This window comes from Lacerta agilis, chromosome 4 (assembly GCF_009819535.1).
Source record: "Lacerta agilis isolate rLacAgi1 chromosome 4, rLacAgi1.pri, whole genome shotgun sequence".
Classification (NCBI taxonomy): domain Eukaryota; kingdom Metazoa; phylum Chordata; class Lepidosauria; order Squamata; family Lacertidae; genus Lacerta; species Lacerta agilis.
The window spans coordinates 32,251,239-32,272,182 of NC_046315.1; the positions used below are offsets into that span (position 1 = coordinate 32,251,239).

A 20,944-nucleotide genomic window follows, 5' to 3' on the forward strand; every position below is an offset into this window, starting at 1 on the left:
ACAATCTGCACAGAAATCAGAGACTGGTGAATAAGGAATTAAGTCAGATGTGGACTGAGTAAATTTCTTTTCCATTCCCTCAATAGAATGACAAGAAGGAAGGAAAAACCAGCAGCTCTCCAGAGTTTTAGGCAGGTTTTCCCTAGAGCCTTACCTTGAAATGCCAAGTACTGAATTTGGGACTTTTAGCGTACAGATCTTGCACTGAGTTACAGCCCATTCCTCAGCTCCAGGCCTGAGTAGAAGTCAAAAGTCTATTGTTTACTTATATCTTATAGTGTTTCAATGTTCTAAACTCCTTAGGGAGAAACACCAGGATATAAATAGTTGTAAATAAACTGTATAAACAAGTAACATAAGGCCAAGGAAGTAACTGCTCAGTTCTAGCACTGGACCAAGTGTGATAAAATATTGGAATTGAATCCAGACAGCAGTTGCTGAACAATCATGGACTCCGTCCTTGGCAGAGTCAACAGTCCTTCACTATCAATTCACCATTTATAAAATTTGCTATTTGCCTCTTGTGTTTGCTGTAAGGAACTTACTGTTTTAAATAAATTGCACCAGTGGTGAAGATAAAATAAATCACAGCAAACCTTCACACAATACGTGGAGCACTGATTTTACTGAATACAATGAATTCCAAAGAGGTAGTTGTGCTAGTATGAATCAGCAAAAACAACAGAGTCTGGTGGCCTCATTTTCTAACCATGTCAGTTGGGGATAACACCTCACGCATCAGATAAAGGGTGCGCTACACCACAATAGTTTATGCCACAATTTACTTTTAAGCATTGACGCATCATTTTTCAAGTACACAACCTCTCAAAACAGTTTACAAAATGTTGAAATTATACAGTATCAGTAAAACAGGAATATAACTTATAATTAATTTTTAATTGGATTTTTACTAAATGGATTATTATTATTTAGTAGTGGTATTTAAAATGAGAGTTGTCATAGTGGTTTTAGTTAAAAGTAGAAGTCAGCATGTGTCCTCTTTTTAGCTCTTCAAAATATGGCAACCCTAGAAAGTGGCCTATAAGGCAGAGTTGATAAAATGTACTCCTGACACAGTTGTCATCAGGACACACAGAAGCAATCCAAATCTAGGAGCACGCCCCACCTCCAAACTGCTCTTTAATGGAAAGTGTAACCCTGTTTCAAGCAGGCAGTTTCTCCCAAATAGATGCACTCACCTGTCTTGCCTGGATTTATTTTGGTTTGCTCATCCTTGCCAGTGTTTTCCCCGAATACTTACTAGCTAGTATTTTACAAAGATGTGCTTATTAATTGCTAATTTCAGGCTTGAAATGAGGCATGGAATAAAGAAAACTTTGCCAGCACATGTGTAAATGACTTCAAAAGGAGAAGACACATTTCTAGGAATTCTCAGTTTTTTGTGTGTGTTTTGGTACTAACCACAATTTCCTTTTATCCCCCCCAAAAAGGAGCAGTCTTGTGTAATAACAAAAATGTGGATGACGGAATGTACTGAATATACATAATAAGAGAGATTTCCCTAAGTTAACCCAGCAACAAATAGTTACATTTTTCCATATCCAAAGCCAGGCTCTATGTGCTAGGAAGGAACAGCTTCAGGGCTAACTTCTTATCTTGTTGCTTAGCAGCGTTACAAAAACTGAATTACAGCCACATGCCAAGACATCGCTTAAACTGTACTGGAGCAAAAGAAAGCTGACACTACTGCAGCTAAATTGCCAACATTGTGGTAAGCCCATCAAGGGAGAGCTGAAGGAATCGCTCTCTGAAAGGCATTGTTGCAGAGGTGATGCCTTTGATCATCGTAACACAGCTTCTTCCCTGCAGCAATGCCTTCTAGGTCACAATAGGTCCAGTTACAGGTAGGTAGCTGTGTTGGTCTGCCATAATCAAAACAAAATAAAAATAAAATAAAAGCATCTGAAGTAGTGTGCATGCACACGAAAGCTCATACCAAGAACAAACTTAGTTGGCCTCTAAGGTGCTACTGGAAGGATTTTTTTAATTTTTATTTTGTTTTAGGTCACAATAGGGTATAAGAATCCAAGGCAGAGAGATGGAGGCAGAGTAGATGGAAAAGCTTGTCCTTCATGGTCTCTAACCACTTCCTGCTCTTGCCCTTGTCCCTCACCACCCTGATCCTACTTTACAATTAACCATTTTGCTGCTGCTGACATGGTGGCCACACCAGCAGTGTTCTCTGTGGGTGAGGCAGCCGACAAGATTACTGTATATGAGTTGCTGTTGCTTTGTTGCTGTAGCTAGACTTTTTTTGTAAAAAGTTGTTTCAAGTTGTTGTAGCGAAGCAGCCTACAGACACTTGTTCTCCTGGGCAATCGGGACCCCCTTCTCAGGAGGAGAGAAGAGAGCTTTCGCTGGCAGGATTGCCATGGTAGCAAAAGCAAAACAACTGTTAGAGGAGGAGGAGGAGTGTGGGTGCAGCTGTAGGAGGAGCAGAACCCAGCCTTCACTCCAATGAATGGGGTTCTTCCTCAGAACAAGGAATGGGGATTGGTCAGGTGCACTGGAGCGTCCCATACTGAACAGGAGTTTCACAGGATGGGTGTGTAGGTGGCAGGAGCAACAGCAGCTGTCCAGATAGTGAGGGAAGTGTGCAAAGGCCTGATGGCACCAATTCTCCATTCCCAGCTTCTGCTACCAGAGGCAACTGTCTTATTTTGCCTCAGGCCTGCGCCTGCCTAGACCCTTATAATAATCTGCTGCCTGAAAGACTGCTGCAGAGCAAGGGCTGGATGGACTTGCAAGCATCTGGACTTGTAGGGCAAGTAGAGTGGGGTTTTATAAAACAGAAAACTGATCCTGGTTATTTTGAAGATGATTTTATTGACCTGTAAGTTGATGTAAGCTGCCCTGAGTCCTGTGACTGTAGGAAAGAGGAGGGTAGAAATTGTCTTAAATAAAGCAGAGCAAGTGGTGCAGAACTGCCTGCCTTTGTGTCACTTGCCACTCCAAAGCTATAAGAGCATTACATTAAAGGGCCTAATTCTGCTTGATAAGGGAAGGACTCAAGGGTTCCCTGCAAAGGATGCTAAGCAACTGCCTTTGTCCCAAACTATCCTTGCCCTGCCTAAAGTAAAGTCACTGGATGTCACAATTATGTGTCACAATTATGTGGCATGCAAGTTTATAAAGAGCTCTAGCAAGAGCAATTATGGACATGTGTTTATGGCGCTGCATTTGCTTTGCTGTAATTTTGTGTGGGCAATTTTAATTGGAGACACACAGCAAAGAGGGCACAAAAGCTGGTGGAGTGTAATACTAGAAATTCCCTGTCATTCAATGAAATTTATTGCTAGCAGATTCAGACTAGACAAAGAATCTCATAATTTATCAATTTTGCTACGGTGACAGCTAATAGCTTGGATAGCTTTAGAGAAGGATTATACAAATATTTGGTTAATGGGCTCCTGAATGACAATCGGTCATAATGAGTTATGCCCACAAGTTGGTGGAAGCAACTGCAGAGTGGGTAGCTTATGCCCTGCTTGTGGTCTTCTTGGAGGCATCTGGCTGCCGCATGTGGAGAGCAGGATGCTTGAGGTGATGGACATTTGGTCTGATCTAGCAAGCTTCTTTCTATGCTGATCAAGCAAGCTTCTTCAAATTCAACTTGGCAGTGTCTGGAATACCCTTAACAAGAGAAGTTTTAGCACTTTATTACTGAAACCTTGCTGGAAAAAAGTTCTTACGTGTGCTCTTGGCCATTTTCTCAAGTTCAGCATTCAGTCACAGGACAAGTTTAAATAAATACTTCATGGAGCACATACAAGAGGGGATAAATCATTCCTTCATCATGTGACTACTCTGAAACATCTAGTGCTATCCTTAGCCAGAAAGAAAATCCTCAACTAGATTACCTCGGGCTCAGAATAACAGTCCTTGTGTTCCAATAAATGAACGTTACATGGGCTTCGGCACCAACTCAACTGCAGTATTAATGACAGTATAGTGTCACAACGAAGAGCACTTGCAGTTCACCTTCAACAAATAATTTGCAAAACTAGACATATATTAAAATTGCAAATGGAAATGGAAAGTAGACAGTTCAGAAATAAGCAATGATTTTATTTCAAAGATATAGATTAATTTTGTGTCTAGGGGTAAAATCCTATGCATGCTTAGCTGCAAGGAAGCAACACTTAATACAGTAGGACTTACTTCTATGTAAGCATACATAGGATTGTGCTTTCAATTGCCACAGAATCAAGGTAATTGTAACAGAAAGGGCTGCAGCTCAGCTTAGCATGTCAGCAGTTCCCAGCATTTTCAGGTTGACTGAGGACAGTGGCTCCCAAAATTGCCGCCATGCAAGGACCCCTTGAAAATTGCCGATGGTCTTGGAGGACTACTTAATATCATTTTTCTGCCTACTGTATGACTGCATTGTGCTGTGCTAGATGTTGTATGATTTTTAATTGCATTTGTATTGCTTCCTTTATTTATTACATTACATTTGATTGTATCAGCTTCCTATGTTCCTAATTTTAATGCCCATTTTCAGGAAGCTGACATAGCTTTAGAAGTCTCCCCTCAAATTAGTAAATGGCAAGTCCATGGAATTCTGTATGACTTTTGTACTGCTGGGGCAGGTGTTTAGAATACAGTTGTGCTGCAATTTTATAGGATCATGTATGGCTTACAGCCACCAATTATTATAAATATTACATGGAAGCCAAAAAACCTTTAGCATGCATATATATATATATATATATATATATATATATATATATATAGTCAAAGTTATCAGCTGCCACAGAATACACTGTAAGAAATTACATTGTTTGACAAAAATAAATGAAAGCACATGTTGAGGTTAAGGGCAAGTGTTACCTAATGCAACACAGATGATCAAATGCAGAAATGATTACAGCTAACTATACTCTTTGAAAGAGCCAAATAACAAGCGATTTGTAATGGAGAACAGTGGGTGGCACAGGGCTGCCAGGCATTGGCAGAGAAGTGCATCTTCTAGGGTTAGCGACTGGGGCAAAGGCTGAACTTTCAAAAGGGAAAACCAAAACACCACACCTCAGCCTGAGAGTATTTTCTAGTGCACCATCAATATCCCAGTTAGTAAACTGAAATACTGTTGGATAGCATTAGACTTGGTAATTTCACTGAGAAAGTCATAGGTAATCCATTCTGACCTTTCTCCTATTTATCTTGATTATTTCACACAGTTTACCTTGCTCCTTCTGCTAAAATCAAAATTATTCATTGTATCAGTTAGGTTTATTTTGGCCACATGGTAATTTCTCATCATTTATTCATGGGTAAAATGAAGGTGCCTGTAATGAAGGCAACCTCATAACTGTGTCCCCCTTATGTATATTCATAGGATCTTGTCCAGTGCTGTGCAAATGTCATTCAACTTGTGCAGCGGAACTTTTCCTTCTTTTCATCATGTAGCCTCCGAAGCTGTTCCAGAGGGTCTTTCCAACCACCTGGGGCAGATTTTGAGGATCCATGAGGGCTTGTACAGGACAGGGAACATAGGGAGGGGGAAAGTTCCTTTCTAAAAAAAATAAGATTTTTATTAAGACTTTTCATAGTATATTGCATTAAAAAACAAAATGAAGGGGGGGGGGCAGAATAGAAGAATACAAATTCTTCTCTCTCTCAAGTAGATCTTTCCCACACAGAAAGAGGTGAACCCCACCCCAGCTCTCACCTGGGAGCTTCCCTTCCCTGCCTTTCACACAGGGTCCTTCAGCAACCATCCATTACCTTCATTTGTGTGCAATGAGAGGGGGAAGTTCCATTGTGCAAGTGGAAGTCTGTTGTGTGAGTGGAATGGCAGCATTGGATACAACCCACTGTTGTACCATTTGACAAGACATCTCCATACACACATAGTGGGCTCTGCCTTTGGGAACCTGCTTTTACAGGGTTCTTGAATAGGGAGGTTCTTCAGACTGAAGGTACATATGTTGAAGTCTGCTGCACCTTCACACACATTTTTGTTTACACTGCAAAATGGTGAAAAGGGTTAAGATGATACAAGTTTAAGAGCATTTGTTAACACCAATATAGATTTCTTGCCAAGCTAGAAAGGGGTATATGGAATACAATGAAAATGGAAGACTGGCAAACAAAAGAGAAAAGTAATAGGCTACTCATCTGGTGTTGATTCTAAAATGCTGGCTAGTTCTAGTCCTTGGGGGAAAGTAAGAAAAAAGTTGACCTACATTTTGTTGCCTATGGGTTCCAGTTCTAACATGACTGCCTTCCACTGCACTTCCAGACAGCATCTTGGCTCATTCCACCACACACAACATCCACAATACACTAGAGAATGAATATCTGTAAACTCATCTTTTCCTACGCCATCCATAAAAGCAAAAGCATTATGTTTTCTTTACCTGGTAAAGTTTACCAGCTTTACAAAATAAGCTCCAGGAAATGGAAAACAGAGCAATAGTCTGCTGCACAATACAGCATCTAAAACAGACTCTAAGACCCAACTTGTTTGGTCTTGTTTCCTTATCACAGATTCTTTTTTAGCTGCATAGTATTTACTCTGCAATGTTTACCAAGTTCCATTTCATGCCAAGTGTTTTCTGTTTCACTATATTTCTGTCGATAAGTGAATGTTTTTATTTTACAGTTGCATTTAATCAGCATACTGTTCGCGACTTAATTCAAGAAGCCTGGAACTCTTTTGTCATTGTAGGCAGGTAAAGCTAAATCTGTCATCTGATCTACTTTGCTGACTTGTCCCCTCAAACCCAGGAAGTATTTGGGGTCAGATGAGTTAGTCTTGCCTTATTGAATACAGTTCTGGGAGGTACCCTTCTAAGAACAGCCTGAGGGCTAATAAGAATATGAGGCACTATGGAAAAACTGGAGCATTTGTTTTTATTTCAAACTGCTCACAGTAATGTTTCAATACACTGGGGAACATGTAATAACAAAGTTTTCTTCTGGTGCACTTTGGCATCAGAATTAGACTGCCCTTTTCGACTGTTCAGAGAGCAACACTGTTTCAGCACCAATGCAGAATAAGCATAATCAGTTCAGAAGATCTACCTGAATTTGCTGACAAAATAATCCCAAAAGATGATCAACCTTCTCAATGAAATAGGTAAAGGTAAAGGGACCCCTGACCATTAGGTCCAGTCGTGGACGACTCTGGGGTTGCAGCGCTCATCTTGTGTTACTGGCTGAGGGAGCCAGCGTACAGCTTCCGGGTCATGTGGCCAGCATGACTAAGCTGCTTCTGGTGAACCAGAGAAGCGCACGGAAATGCCGTTTACCTTCCCGGTGGAGCGGTACCTATTTATCTACTTGCACTTGGATGTGCTTTTGAACTGCTAGGTGGGCAGGAGCTGGGACCGAGCAACGGGAGCTCACCCGATCGCAGGGATTCGAACCGCTGACCTTCTGATCAGCAAGCCCTAGGCTCTGTGGTTTAACCCACAGCACCACCTGCGTCCCACCTCAATGAAATAAAGAACCATCAAACCAAAATGTGAAAAATGAGGAGTGCTCTAGTATCAATTCAGCTAAAAGTTTCATTGCCACCACACCCCTGGAATGAAGACACTAGACAACAATTGGAATTAAGGGATCATATTTATTTAATCAAGGATCTGCAATGGGCTGACTCAAAACCTAACTCTTCCCAGCAGGAATAAATAGCAGGAAGAAACTCTGAGGAAGCCCAGATTTTCTGCCTTGGGCAACACTGCCCTGGCTCCGTAAGGTTGAATGATACATTGTGGGTCTGCTTTAAATCCAACCTGAGTTTGTGTTTATGCTGCTCCATCTCACCTCCACTGTTCAGTGTTAAGTGAGAAGAGGCCTCCCCTTCTCCCCCCCTCCTCATGCCAGCCAGCAATAAGAGGTAGGTCGAGAAGACCTCTCTCCACCTTCTTTGAGATGCCTCCTAGTGCTCACCAAAGCTTATTACCTACCCACACTACCTGCCAACATCTGACAAAAATGAATGGGAAGCGAAATATGCCACTGCATCCCAGCTGAATCAAGCAGCATGGAGAAAGCAAAAATATATGGTTGCCCCCAAACTGTGGAAAGACCAACAATCATTTATTTATAAAATCATACGACCTCCAGAAGGCAACCAGCTACACCCACAATTACAAATGGGATGAAGTGTCTGATGAAGATGTCACGTTTGGGAGAAGATAAACCTGAAAGCTAGACCCAAGCGCAAGAACACTCTTCCTCCCTGCAATTTCAAGCAACTCATTTTCAGAAGCATGCTGCCTCTGATCATGCAAGCAGAGCATAGGTTCCATCATGGCTAGTTAGCCACAGATAGACTTATCTTCTATGAATTCCTCCAATCCGCTTTTAAAGCCATTCAAGTTTGTATTCACCATTGCCTCCTGTGGGTGCCTGTTCCACAATTTAACTATGTGCTGCATGAAGAAGTAATTCATGGAGCAAAAGGGTCACGGGTGGCACTGTGGGTTAAACCACAGAGCCTAGGGCTTGTCGATCAGAAGGTCGGCAGTTCTAATCCCCACGACGGGGTGAGCTCCCGTTGCTCAGTCCCAGCTCCTGCCAACCTAGCAGTTCAAAAGCATGCCAAAGTGCAAGTAGATAGATAGGTACAAACAGTTGATTAAAATATAAGTTAGAATGCAGTTTAAAATGCAACCTATAGTGGTAGCCTATAGATCAAAGCCATAAGGGGAGAAAATGTCAAATATTCACCGGGGCCAACTATCCATGCTTGTCCTACATGGGCGAGCAAAAAGAGCCGAGGGAAAATTTATATACAAAATCACATATAAGGGGTTCCATTAAAAAAAATGAGGGGGGGGGGTTAGACTGAGTCCAGCCCAAAGGCCAGGTGGAACAGCTTTGTCTTGCAGGCCCTGCAGAAAGATGTCAAATCCCTCAGGGCCCTGATCTCCTGTGGTAGGGCATTCCACCAGGCCGGGGCTAGAGCTGAAAAGGCCCTGACTCTGGTTGAGGCCAGTCTAACCTCCTTGGGGCTCGGGACTTCCAAAGTGTTGTTATTTACGCACCTTAAGGTCCTCTGCGGGGCATACCAGGAGAGGCGATCCTGTAGGTACGAGGGTCCTAGGCTGCATATGGCTTTAAAGGTCAAAACCAGCACCTTAAATCTGACCCTGTACTCCACCGAGAGCCAGTGCGACTGGTAAAGTGATTTTTAAAGAGAATTTCTAGCTGCTGTGGAAAAGCAACTGTTTCCTCCCAGGCCAGTTCAATCAAAATGTCTTGCTCTAAGAAGGACTCTCCCCTGTTCCTGCCTCCCAAGGTGATATAACAGTTTGGGTAATGGAAACCCTGCCCTTAAAATTAGGAGAAAAAGTAACCCTGCATGGTCCCCTTTTCTGTTGTCCATACAGCCAACATTTAATCCTACAACAGCAACCAGCACTAGCCTTTCCATCTTTTTATTTGCCACCACACCTTCATATTTACAAGCTGTTTCTGCTTCATGCACATGTCCAGCTGGCAGACATCAAGGCTTGAATGGCCACATCTAAAAGTAATGGTAGTACTGCTCCTCAAAATCTGTAGGATGTTGCAAAAATGGCCAGAGCTGGTGATTGTGTCACCTTGGTTTTCAGAATGGCACCAATACGGTATGTCCCCTTCTGTCATAACCCAAAATAGCTTGGGGAGAAAACCACACCTCATTCCTTTTGGCGACACTCTCTTCCTGAATTATCTGAACAGCTGATAAAATCTACCTGCCAGTTTAAACCTGTGTGGCACCAAGCTATTAAATCAGGGGGTCAGCAAACTTTTTCAGCAGGGAGCTGGTCCACTGTCCCTCAGACCTTGTTGGGGGGCCGGACTATATTTTGAAAAAATATATGATCAAATTCCTATGCCCCACAAATAACCCAGAGATGCATTTTAAATAAAAGGACACATTCTTCTCATGTAAAAACACGCTGATTCCCAGACTGTCCGTGGGCCGCATTTAGAATACGATTGGGCTGCATCCGGCCCCTGGGCCTTAGTTTGTGGACCCCTGTATTAAATCAACTCTTTTCACCCAACTTAGCTACCTGCATTCCACTGTGCACAGATCACTTGCCATATCTGCTACCAAGTTTACGTAACAGCACCAGCATTGCCATTGGTGAGCTCAGCATGAATGCTGCCATGACTACAGTGAGAGCAGCTGGCACTAATGCATGCCCAAAAGCTAAATAAATGGCATACCTTGGTCAACATTTTGTAGATTGCAATGCCTTGTGGGTTCACCGAATTCAAGGTCTGCTGTAACCAGGCTTTTTAGTTACGCTGATGCCTGCAAGTGCTCAGGCTCTTGGTGAAAGATGCTCTGATCATAGCTATGTAAAGTAGGACTAGGCAAGCCTTTTGCCCACGAAGGTGACATGCAGACATGCAGTAGCGAGAGGGTGTGGCTGGCAATGGACAGAGTGTGGCCAATGGTGGATGGAGCCATTAACACACACACTAAACTAGCCGCTGACCACTGACTCTCATACAGCCTTCCCATTACTTCTCTCTCACATATACACACACTTTGCTTGCTGACTAGCTTATCATCCATAAGCAGCACAGTGGCAGAGATCTTTTCTGGGCTGGTAACTGTGTTATCTGGTTGCTAAATTCCTCTGAGAAAGTCATATCTTTAATTGAAAATCCTTGCCTGGGCATAAAAATAACATTTAAATTTCAGCTGGTGCCATTGAACTTGACAGGGTCTCCTTGGTGGTGGTTCCCAATTTGTGGGATGCCCTCCTTGGTGAGGTGCCTCTGTCTCCCTTACTATTAACTTTCAGTAGTAATTTTTAAGCCTTCCTGTTTATTCAGCCATTTGAGGGCTGAAAGATAGTGTTCCTGGCAACCTTAAAATTATAAGCTGTGAGGCTATGTGACTGTTTTACATGTTTTTTAAAAATGTTTTTACATGTTTTATATGGATTTATTTACTTGTAATTTTGCTGTTTTACCATTTTCGTGTTTGCTGCCCTGAGCTACTATGGGAAGAAGGAAGGGCAGGACTGAAATTAAGTAACAGTGTAAATTGCAAAGCATTTGTTTAACAGAACCATCCTATTCATGGGTGCAAAGGAGAGTTTTAAAATAAAGTGTCAGAAGACACGAGTGATTTTGTTATGTTTAAAGTGAAGGCAGAGGGCGGAAGAAAAGAATTTTTCCTACCAACATTAATCACCGTGACTTCCAACTGCAAAAAGTCACAGACCAGTTATGTGGCATTAGGACAGCCTGTCAAAATCATGCACGTGCAGACATAATGAGCTAACCTTTGCACACCTGCTTTTGCAGTCACGTAACTTGTTTTTTCATGCAGTGACTTGAGTGCAGTTATTAATTCTGTTTCCACTGCATTTCTCTAAGTAGCAAACCAACTTTCCAAGAACTCCTACAGAAAGTAGTATTTTCCCTGCTGACAATTCCAAAACTGACATTTTAAAACAGATGTTTCTCATCATGATATTCAGTCAGGTGCCTGTGGAAGTGGCAGCACCTCAAAAAGTAGAACCTTCGTGTTGTAAGCTTCAGGAATAGCATATTTGTGCAAACAGCTTCTCCAATGGCCTTGCAAGTAATTGGCATACAAATGTCTTATTGGCTCTCTTTCCTACAGCTGCAGGAAGCAAATTTTCTTTCCCTGTTTGTACCAGGGAAAGGAAATCCAATTTCATGACATAAGGCCAGGAAGAAGTAGATTTCACATCCTGGCGTGGAAAACAGAGTACTGGGATTCTAGAACCATAGAGTGGGAAAGTTCAGACACTGGAATGGTTAAGTCTACCCAGAAATAAATCTGGCAAGAGAATCTCATAGGGATTATAAAGGGACTTGAAAGTACTCTCTTCAGTTGGAGTCCTTATGCTGAATTTATATGTGTGCCTTGTGAATAGGATTAAACAATACTGAGGAAAGTGTGCATTGTTTGCACTTCAGTGCCTTGACTTTTTTATTTGACAGGACAGTGGAACAAAGAGACAGATCTTGTTTCTAGAATGCAATTCTAGCCAAACTGAAATGTTTTGACAAAAGACACAACCCTTCAGTATATTTCTGAATAGTTAACACAGCAAAATAATAATAATTTAAAAAAATGTGCAGCGTATTCGACAATAAAAAATAATCTCATATTACAGCTATAGATGTTGGAGTGCCTGCTCACACCTATTCTTTTGCAAAAGGGAGAGTCATTTGAAACCAAATGAAGAATAATACACAAGTTTCTCAGCTGTTGACATAATTTGAGAGGTAGACTTGTGGCTTTGTTTTACTATACTGGGGGAATATTCCTCCAGTGACTCAAGCATAAAATGTAAAGCATTTTTCTTTGCCAGAAATCTACACTCAAGGATAGTTATGGCTATCGTCCCACAAAAATGGATAGGAAAGACAAATAAAACCATCTGCAAGGTTTGCGTCTTGGAAAAGATCCATATTCCAAATGCAGACAATACATACTATTTAACTCCAGAGTGTAATGACACTGCTAACTGTGTATTTTTTTTAATGTTTAGATGCTTCAGAATTTGAGGTATAGCCCCACACCAAAGGAATATTTATCTAGGAGTAGTGCAAAATTATAGTCAATGTAACGACTCAATATATTTCATCAGGAAGGATAATGAACATAACTTCCATTCAACGATAAATGGGATAGCATTCCAAAATTGCAAACTTTCAGAAAGAAAGTCAAGACGAAGGATTATTCAGTATTTTGCAGGTGGAACAAAATTGCTGTTATGACCTCAGCTTGGTCATACAGACATCTTCATGGATGCTGTTCTCTGACTTAGCATCCCTCTAAGCAACTGAACATTTAAAAAGAAAAAAATAATAATGTTTCTCCTATAAATTGTCTTTTCAAGCATCTGCAAAGCACACTGTGTACTTAAAAAGCATTTCAGCAAAGTCAACAGAAAAATGTCAAGTCCACAAACTGCAGTGAAGCATGCTGCTTTGGTGCCAAGGTGTTGCAAAGTATTTCTTGATCTTGATTTAGAAATATGGTATCAATTTTACATTACAGCTGGATGTTTTTGTAGCAAGAGAATATTTGCCAAGTGCCTGAACACAACACAGATAAAATTAAATTAATAGGGATTGGGGTTATGCCTTAGATTTTACATATCTTCTTTCAGACTATAGAGGAGGAAATCAAGTACAGTAATACCCCCCTTTGCCTCTTCCAAACATGCATTTCAGTAGAAAACATAAGCACTTTGAAAAACAGAATCCTTACAAAGATGGGGTGCACCCCACCCACATTTACTAGTGGTCACATCAGCAGTGTGAATAAGAAGTAACTGTGCAAACAAACAGCAAAATCAGTTTTCATTAGTTTGCAACACAGATTTCCTCATTGGAATCATGAAACTACAAATCATTTGCTTTGTTTTGACAAAGAATTTTAAGCTGTTCTCTCATACATGATTTTTGCTCTTTCCCCCATTACATTTCTTGCTTGCTCTCCTTTCACACATGCTGAAAACAAGATTGTCTCATTAAGACCAATTATTCCCCCCACCCTCAAATAAAGTATAAAAATATCACATCTACTTGCCTCTTGGCAATTTCTGAGCATTTCCAAGGTTCAGTGCAATATTTCCACAGAAAAGTAGAAAGACCAGCCTTGATATCATGCTTTCAAACCCAAACGTGTACAGTTAAAGATGCTGAGGGTGTCATGCAAGGTAATGCAAGCTGCAAAACTGTTCTCTGTCACAGAGGCAGCAAAACTTTGACAGGAGTTTAGTTTACACTGTGGGAGGAGACAGTATGACATCACACCATCTCACTCGAAATGAGAAGAGAATTAAAATACAAATGATATTATCAGTCTCTTGCCTGAAACATAATTCCTGTTGCTGTCAACTGAGCACTCCATCACTGAGATTTACAAAATCTTAACATGAAATCACTTGCGCTTCCCGTTTAGATTGGCAGGAATAATTATACAAGGAAGATATATGTTACTGTATTTAAGGAGACTAAGTAGAAGTCTCCTTAAATACAGCACATAGAAGCACATAGAAAACAAAGCTTGACCTAATTGATTTAACAAGAAAGAGGGAGGATTAGTGGATACAAAGCAGATGTGTTCAAGAAACAGTACAACATGCTTAATGAATACAGTCATTAATATGAAGTGGTAATAGAAGAGAAACAACCAATCTTTGCAAAAAACAAAAACAAAAACCAAGTACTGTAACATCAAATTAGAGCTCTGAACCAAAAGAAGCATGCAGCCAGATAAGATGTAGTTAATAAACGTAATGCAAAACATAGGCATGCTAAAGACTCGTTGATTTCAATGAGACTTAAGTCAGATACAAAGTCACTATAGAAATAATCACTAGTCAGACAAGATCTGAGACCTCCTTGACTTAAGGGAGTTGTGAACACAATGTGCCAAGTGACTATGCCATGAAGAGGGCAGAGTCTGGTTCCTGTATGACAGTCAGAGAGTCCCCAGTCTTCTCTTTGAGCATCAACCCAATCACCTAGATCTCATTTGAATTATTTAATACCACCTTATCTAGGAGTAGGTGCTGGACAAAGAAAGACTCACCTCAGTGTTTCCAGAACTGGCTGGTGAGGGGCAGGGAGAGGGGAATGAAGTATGAGAATTTAACACAAGCTGGGTCAAAAGGGCTCAAAATGGAGGTTCTTGGTGAAGTCGTCCCCCCCACATGTATCCCTCTCCTTTTCTTTTTCTTTTTTTTTGTTCCAAAAGAGGAAAGCTGCTTAGCCTTGGATTTTGTAACTGATGAGCTGGATGGTGATATTTCAGTGTCATTGATAATATTGAAGGCATTGATTCTGAGGTGTCAGTGTAGTCTCCCTGAACACCAGCACCCTCTCAGTCCAATGAGATGGTCTCTGCCATCATCAAAGAACAGCATGGGCAGAACTGAGGTGGAGAGGGAGTGGCCTGGGCCCTGACAGAGAGGTTTGGAGAGCTGCATTTGGTCCCTGAGCCTGTTATTCCCTACCCATGCTGTAACTGAGCACCCTTAACAAACTACGATTCCCAGGGAGGTACCATTTTCAGGTTCACCACAGGCAGCAAAATGTCTTCAGTCAGTTCTGAGTATACCAGACTGTTCAAGCCATTCTTCTGAAGAAACTGCTTTAGCTGTCTCCAATGAAGAGTCTCCAGAGCGTCCTTAACATTTCCTCTTCTCCTTGTTTCTGTTCTGGTACCTTCCATCCTTTCCTACTTTGGGTATGATGTGTTTCTGGGAAGCTGGAGAACATCCTTTAACTAGCAGGGTTCCCAAATGACCATGCCTTTGACAGGCATAGCCAGCTGTTCAGGTTTGAGACTGACTGATTGCCAAATGAGGTGTTGGTTTAAAGGGGAAAGCTGTTTTCCCTCCCTACAATTTATTTATTTTACATGCATGCATGTTGGATGGTCATGCATTCATAGGGAAGGAATTAGCCCCAGAAGAGGCTATTATTGAACGTGTGCTGCTTCAGACTCAACATTTAGAAGTGCAGATGGGTGGCAGCAGTAGCAGCCCAGCACATTTAATGTTGTCCCAGACAGCTAAATGGCAGAGGGACAGCTGCTCCAGAAGGATACTATGGTTGATGGTATCAAAATCTGCTGAGAGGTTGAGAATTAACAAGCCCTCCTTACCAGTTTTTATCAGCCAAGAGAGTCAAGAGTCTAGAACACAAGTGGTCAACCTGGACCAATCCAAGCACCTTGTCCACATCTTCAAGCCTTACTACTCATCCAATATAGCAGGACTAGACTGTGCTCTGGACACATGTTGAGATTCATCTGTTGCAACGTGAAGTCAAGGTCTCAATGGATCCAAGCCATTTTATCCTCAAAATGCTTTGCATACAAGTCAGCTGTGTCACCTCCTTCGGACCAGTCTGTAAAAGGCCCTGCACTACAAAGAAATGCTCTGCCTTCACTGCCACTAAGTGGACTCAACGACGAACCCTCACCAGTATTTGATTACATTCGACGGAAGTTTTTCTCCACTCACGTTCAGGTTCCATAGCCATGGGAGCAGCCACGTGGACCTGCTGTTTAGCCCTCAGCTGAACGCTGTGCAGCCCAGAGAAGAGGAAACAGGCTGAAACATCTTTACCAGCAGCCAAATCAGTCAGAGTTAGAATAGGGTTCAGGAATTTCAGAAATAGACTGGAAAGAGAAGTGGCTGAATTGCAACTAATCACCAAACTTAAAACCATGGAGAAACCTGGTCTGAACAAAGACATTGGATTCTTATCTCATTATACATGACAAAGCTATCTTTAGCCATCTCACCCCTTGTCTTTCCCTGGAAGATCAATTGCAGTCGTTAAGAGTCGTCAACAGGTTTTCCACACCTATCAGCTGATCACCCATTCCCACCACCCTTCTGAGTAATACCCCTCCCCACTCCCTCACTATATTTAAGGGTCTGGTGACTTCCGTTTCAGTGTATCTGAAGAAGTGTGCATGCACACGAAAGCTCATACCAAGAACAAACTTAGTTGGTCTCTAAGGTGCTACTGGAAAGAATTTTTTATTTTGTTTTGACTAGGGTTCAGAAGTGTGAGTGTGCTGAAATGAGTCAGTGAAAAATAGTGGGGTGGGTGTGTATGAATGAGTCAGAGATGGTGAGGTAAGAGAGGGGTGTGTGTATAAATTATATAGCAGAAATTCTGCCCCCCATTCGGCCCAATTTTGTCCAGTGAACCAGCTGGAGAGGTGTTTAAACTTTCCCCCATTCCATTTAACTCCTTTCCCCCATGCTATTATTTTGAAATAAACTGCTATCCTGAACAGCTATTACCAGATAGCAGTACAGTGGTACCTTGGAAGTTGAACAGCTTAGTTCTCGAACATTTTGGCTCCTGAACGCCGCAAACCCAGAAGTGACTGTTCTGGTTTGCAAACTATTTTTGGAAGCTGGGTCTTCCGCAACTTCTGGTTGGCTGCAGGAGCTTCCTGCAGCCAATCAGAAGTTGCACTTTGGTTTCCAAATGTTTTGGATGTTGAATGGACTTCTGGAACGGATTCCATTCGACTTACAAGATATGACTAATTTTTCTGCTATGGGGCAAACAGCAACTTGAGCAAAGCAACTTGGGTTGAGAAAAGAGTATCATCAAAAAGGCACAGTGAAAAGGGATTAAATGACTACTCCTCTAACAGGGCTGCTACTACTATCAAAATCAGAGCTTCCTGCATCTGCTTCAAACACTTTTAAAAAGCTGGAACATTGAATCATGAATTTCCCATATCTGTTTTAAATCTTAAAAATTGGCTCATTTTCTTGAGTGATCTGCTCTGCATGTGTTTTCACCTATTGTCTTGTGCTTAGGTACATGTTGGAGTTACCAGCTTTGAAGAGATTTAGAGTTCTGTCCATGGATTCACCAAATATTTTTCCCTAGAATGTCTTCTAGATGCTTAGTTCTTCCATAATCTGCAGCATATATACAACTAATATGCTTATATTATGCACTTTTACTCCTTATGCTTGTGGCATAACTGGGAACTTGACTGCAGAGTGAGGCCATGGTCTCAGGTGGCTGATTCCCTTCTGTTCACATATGCCTGTTTTGCTGCCTTGAGGGTGCTACGCTATCACCAATGTTGAATTTAAGATTCAACTGCCTGCTTATGGAGTGGGAAAGGGGAGCCATCAAATGTCTTTGGCTGGCCTGTGGGCTAGCCTTATATATTGGATGGAGTTCTTTGGTCCCACGAGAAAGGGACTTTTCAGTGGTAGCTCCCCATTTTGTGGACTACTCTTCCTAGAGAGGCTTGTCTGGTGCCTTCATTGCATATATTTAGGCACCAGGCAAAAACATTCCTCTTCTTACAGGCCTTTGACTAATTAAGCAATCCATGGTTTATTTTATTTTATTATGTTATATATTTTTTCCCATTTTGCATCTTTACATTTTAAACCTCTCCGTGATCTTCAGGTGAAGGGTGGTATAAAAATTTAATAAAAATAACTTCTTAAAATCTGGCATTTTCTGTGGGCTCTGCCCTTTACTGCTGGGCGCTGCCATTTGGTTCTGCTTCTTGACACCAACAGTCTCTTGCCCCCAATCCTTTCTAAACACCATGTCTTTAACACACATCTCCCTGAGCAACATCCGTCTAGGTATCCTAATTTTACTTTCAAGAGTTAGTAAGCCTAATTTACAACAAGTTGTACAATTTTCATCATTCAGTTTATTTCCATTTTTCGTCTTAGCTGCCCATGATATCTACCAGCTGGCTGCCACTGTCCCTTCAAAGTTGACTTGACTGTACTTCCTGTTCTATGTATATTACAAATCCCACATGTTGGGGTACTTTGTGATTAAATAAACATTCAGTTGTACGAGGCTTCCATAGTATATGACTCATTTATTGGACTTCTTATCTTTGCCATAAATCTGTCACAAGATGTGTTGAAAGGTTTCAGGAAAATTGAGGTGCCAAAGAACATTGTCTCAGATCTGCTACCAAAAAAGAAAGAAAGAAAGAAAACCCCTTAAAAATAACAACGAAATCCATAAATTACTTTGTTATTCCCTTACTCTAAGCAACTGCACAGCTACATCTAGCACTTGGGGAAGCAGAATTGTTGTAAAATTTACGGATTTGTTGGACCTCCCTAATATGTGAAACAGGCTTCTACTATGTAAAAGGCATTGTTTCTTAGAAAAGAAAAACAGCACAGCACAGCACAGCACAGAATCAGTGTTACCAAGCACTGCCCAAACACTTGTACATGTTTTCTAAAGTGGAGCAGATAGCAACTTGTGGGGAAAGAATAAGGGCTCACCCACTCCCTAGAAATCACAGGTCCAAGCGGTTTTCCTCTTTCCCCATTCCTTTCTCAGGGAATACCCACTGTCATAGGACCAAACTCTTAGGGGCTGAGGTTCCTTCGCCCCGCCCAATAAATAATTGAGAGGGCTGCCCCCCCCCAAGTTGATGGGCATTGCTATTCAAATAGTATGAGATTATGTGGTGTGAAGCTTACCTGCCCCCCCAGAATGTTATTCAAGTTGGCACCCCTGACTTCTGCTTTGCTTTAAATCAGAGCAAATGGCAATCAGCAGAAAACCCGACTGCCGTTTGCTCTGATTGAGTTCTAAAGAGCGGGTTTTTCCTGGGTGAAAGCAGCAGGACAAGAGGAAGTGTGAATATGCTCTTCTTTACAGCAGGAAAACACAAAGATACAGAATTCTCTTAATGCAATAGACCTTCCAGAATTGAAGGGGAAGAGGTTCTACTGTGTTTTTTGTTTTCAGCAATTCTTGGCTTTACCTGTAAGTTGCCTTAAATCCCACCAGGGGAAAAGGGGTAGGGGTAGGGGTAGGGGTGTGTGTGTGTGAGAGAGAGAGAGAGAGAGAGAGAGAGAGAGATCTCCATTTTTGTGTTTACTCTCTGAACCAATTATCACATATATTATAAGAGGAAGGGAATAAGCAGAACAATATGGAACAAGGAGACAGTGACAGAAGAGGTCATGTTTTTATTCTTATGAGGTGAAGTAACTCTGAAAACCAGTCAAGCAATGACAAAGATGGATTTGTCAAAGTACTGTCAGGTGAAAGGACAAATAGACTTGATAATGTGCTTTAAAGAAAGGATGTTACTTTAAGACTTATTTTACAGACCTTGGGTCTTGGACTGAAATGCAACTTCTTTACCCCACTGAAGCTGCTCTGCATTGTGAACTGTTGTGTGCCCTGTTATTGGATCCTGATGTTTTCATCACATGCTTGGCTTGATTATCCTAATGGATAACCATCCCTTGTCTTTTTGGCAACTTAAACCTCTGCTAATAGTTTATTTGCCTAGCATTATTCCCATTATATTCTCCTGAGAAGTTTACATTTGCTTTTGGTGCAGTGCTGCTATCCACATTCATTTTTCCTCATCAGTCTTTACACTTGAGAATGAAAGCAGGCCTTTCCTCTCATCTCTAGAAAAGTCAGTATAGAACTTTCTGTTCTCGCACAAGCATCCTGCTTCTAATATCATTGGGATGTAAGAGATATTAGGATCGCTTAGTCATATCTTCTGCACTAAAGCAGCAGGTAGTGATTAGAGATTCCTCCCTTCTGCGAGTATTTCCTCTTCTAGTTCCTCCTTATCAGTGCTCGAAGTCTGCCTTGCATCTATTTTCCTCGCTCTGCTTTTTGAAATACATACATCCTTTAGGACTCCATAATGGCATGCCTAAGCAGACTGAAAAGTGGCTATGGACAATTTTTGAGCATATTAAGGGAAAAAATGGGGGATGGGGTGGAATATCATCTGTCTTAGTTCTGTGTCTATGTGGCAGTTTTGGGTTTTTTATTCTCCAAAACATGTTTGTCAGTCTTGGCACTGATATCACAATTAAAAGTGTCCAGCCCTTTCTAGCATAGCATTCCATGACCTCCCGCTGCAGTGGATTCCATTGGCTTACAACACACTGTGTAGAACATTTCCTTTCATTTATCCTAACTGAAACAAGACCTTTTGCAGAGTGTTCATACAATTGCTTGGCACAGCAGGATGGGCCCATAACACAAAGTCAAAGGTAATTTCTGACATTCCAAACTCCTTTTCATAGGTAGGGAGCTCAATAGCTGAACATTCCACAGCATGATTGTTTTAAACATTATTATTAGCTGTCATATGGCTTGTCCTTGAGTTTGTACAATATTTTAAAAAGGCTAAATACTATAGGAGGGTGACCTAGGATTGACTGGTATTCTTCCCTATATACTGGTAACTTGGTCTGCCTTAACTTAATGTGCCTATATAATTGAAAAAGAGAAGCACTGTTCCCCCCCCCCCTCAGTATATATTCCATCCAAATTTTATCAAGGCTGTGGTATATCACAATAAATCCTGCAGAGATATTTATAGGACTCCTGCAGAATGCATCACTGGCATCTTAGCATAGCTTTCATCCACTTTCTAAAGCTGGGATTG

General features: G+C 41.4%; 1 protein-coding gene across 23 annotated transcripts in view; it reads right to left on the reverse strand.

Annotated features, from left to right (window-relative positions):
* The window catches only part of ABI3BP (ABI family member 3 binding protein), a 127,504-nt gene extending 113,776 nt beyond the window's left edge, over positions 1–13,728 (reverse strand). For all 23 annotated transcript variants that reach the window (XM_033146636.1, XM_033146639.1, XM_033146637.1 and 20 more), the window contains exon 1: positions 13,559–13,728. In XM_033146636.1, coding sequence (XP_033002527.1) covers positions 13,559–13,637 — 79 coding nt within the window. In that variant the 5' untranslated portion in view covers positions 13,638–13,728. The remainder of the gene's footprint in view (positions 1–13,558) is intronic.
* Between the last annotated feature and the right edge of the window lie 7,216 nt (positions 13,729–20,944).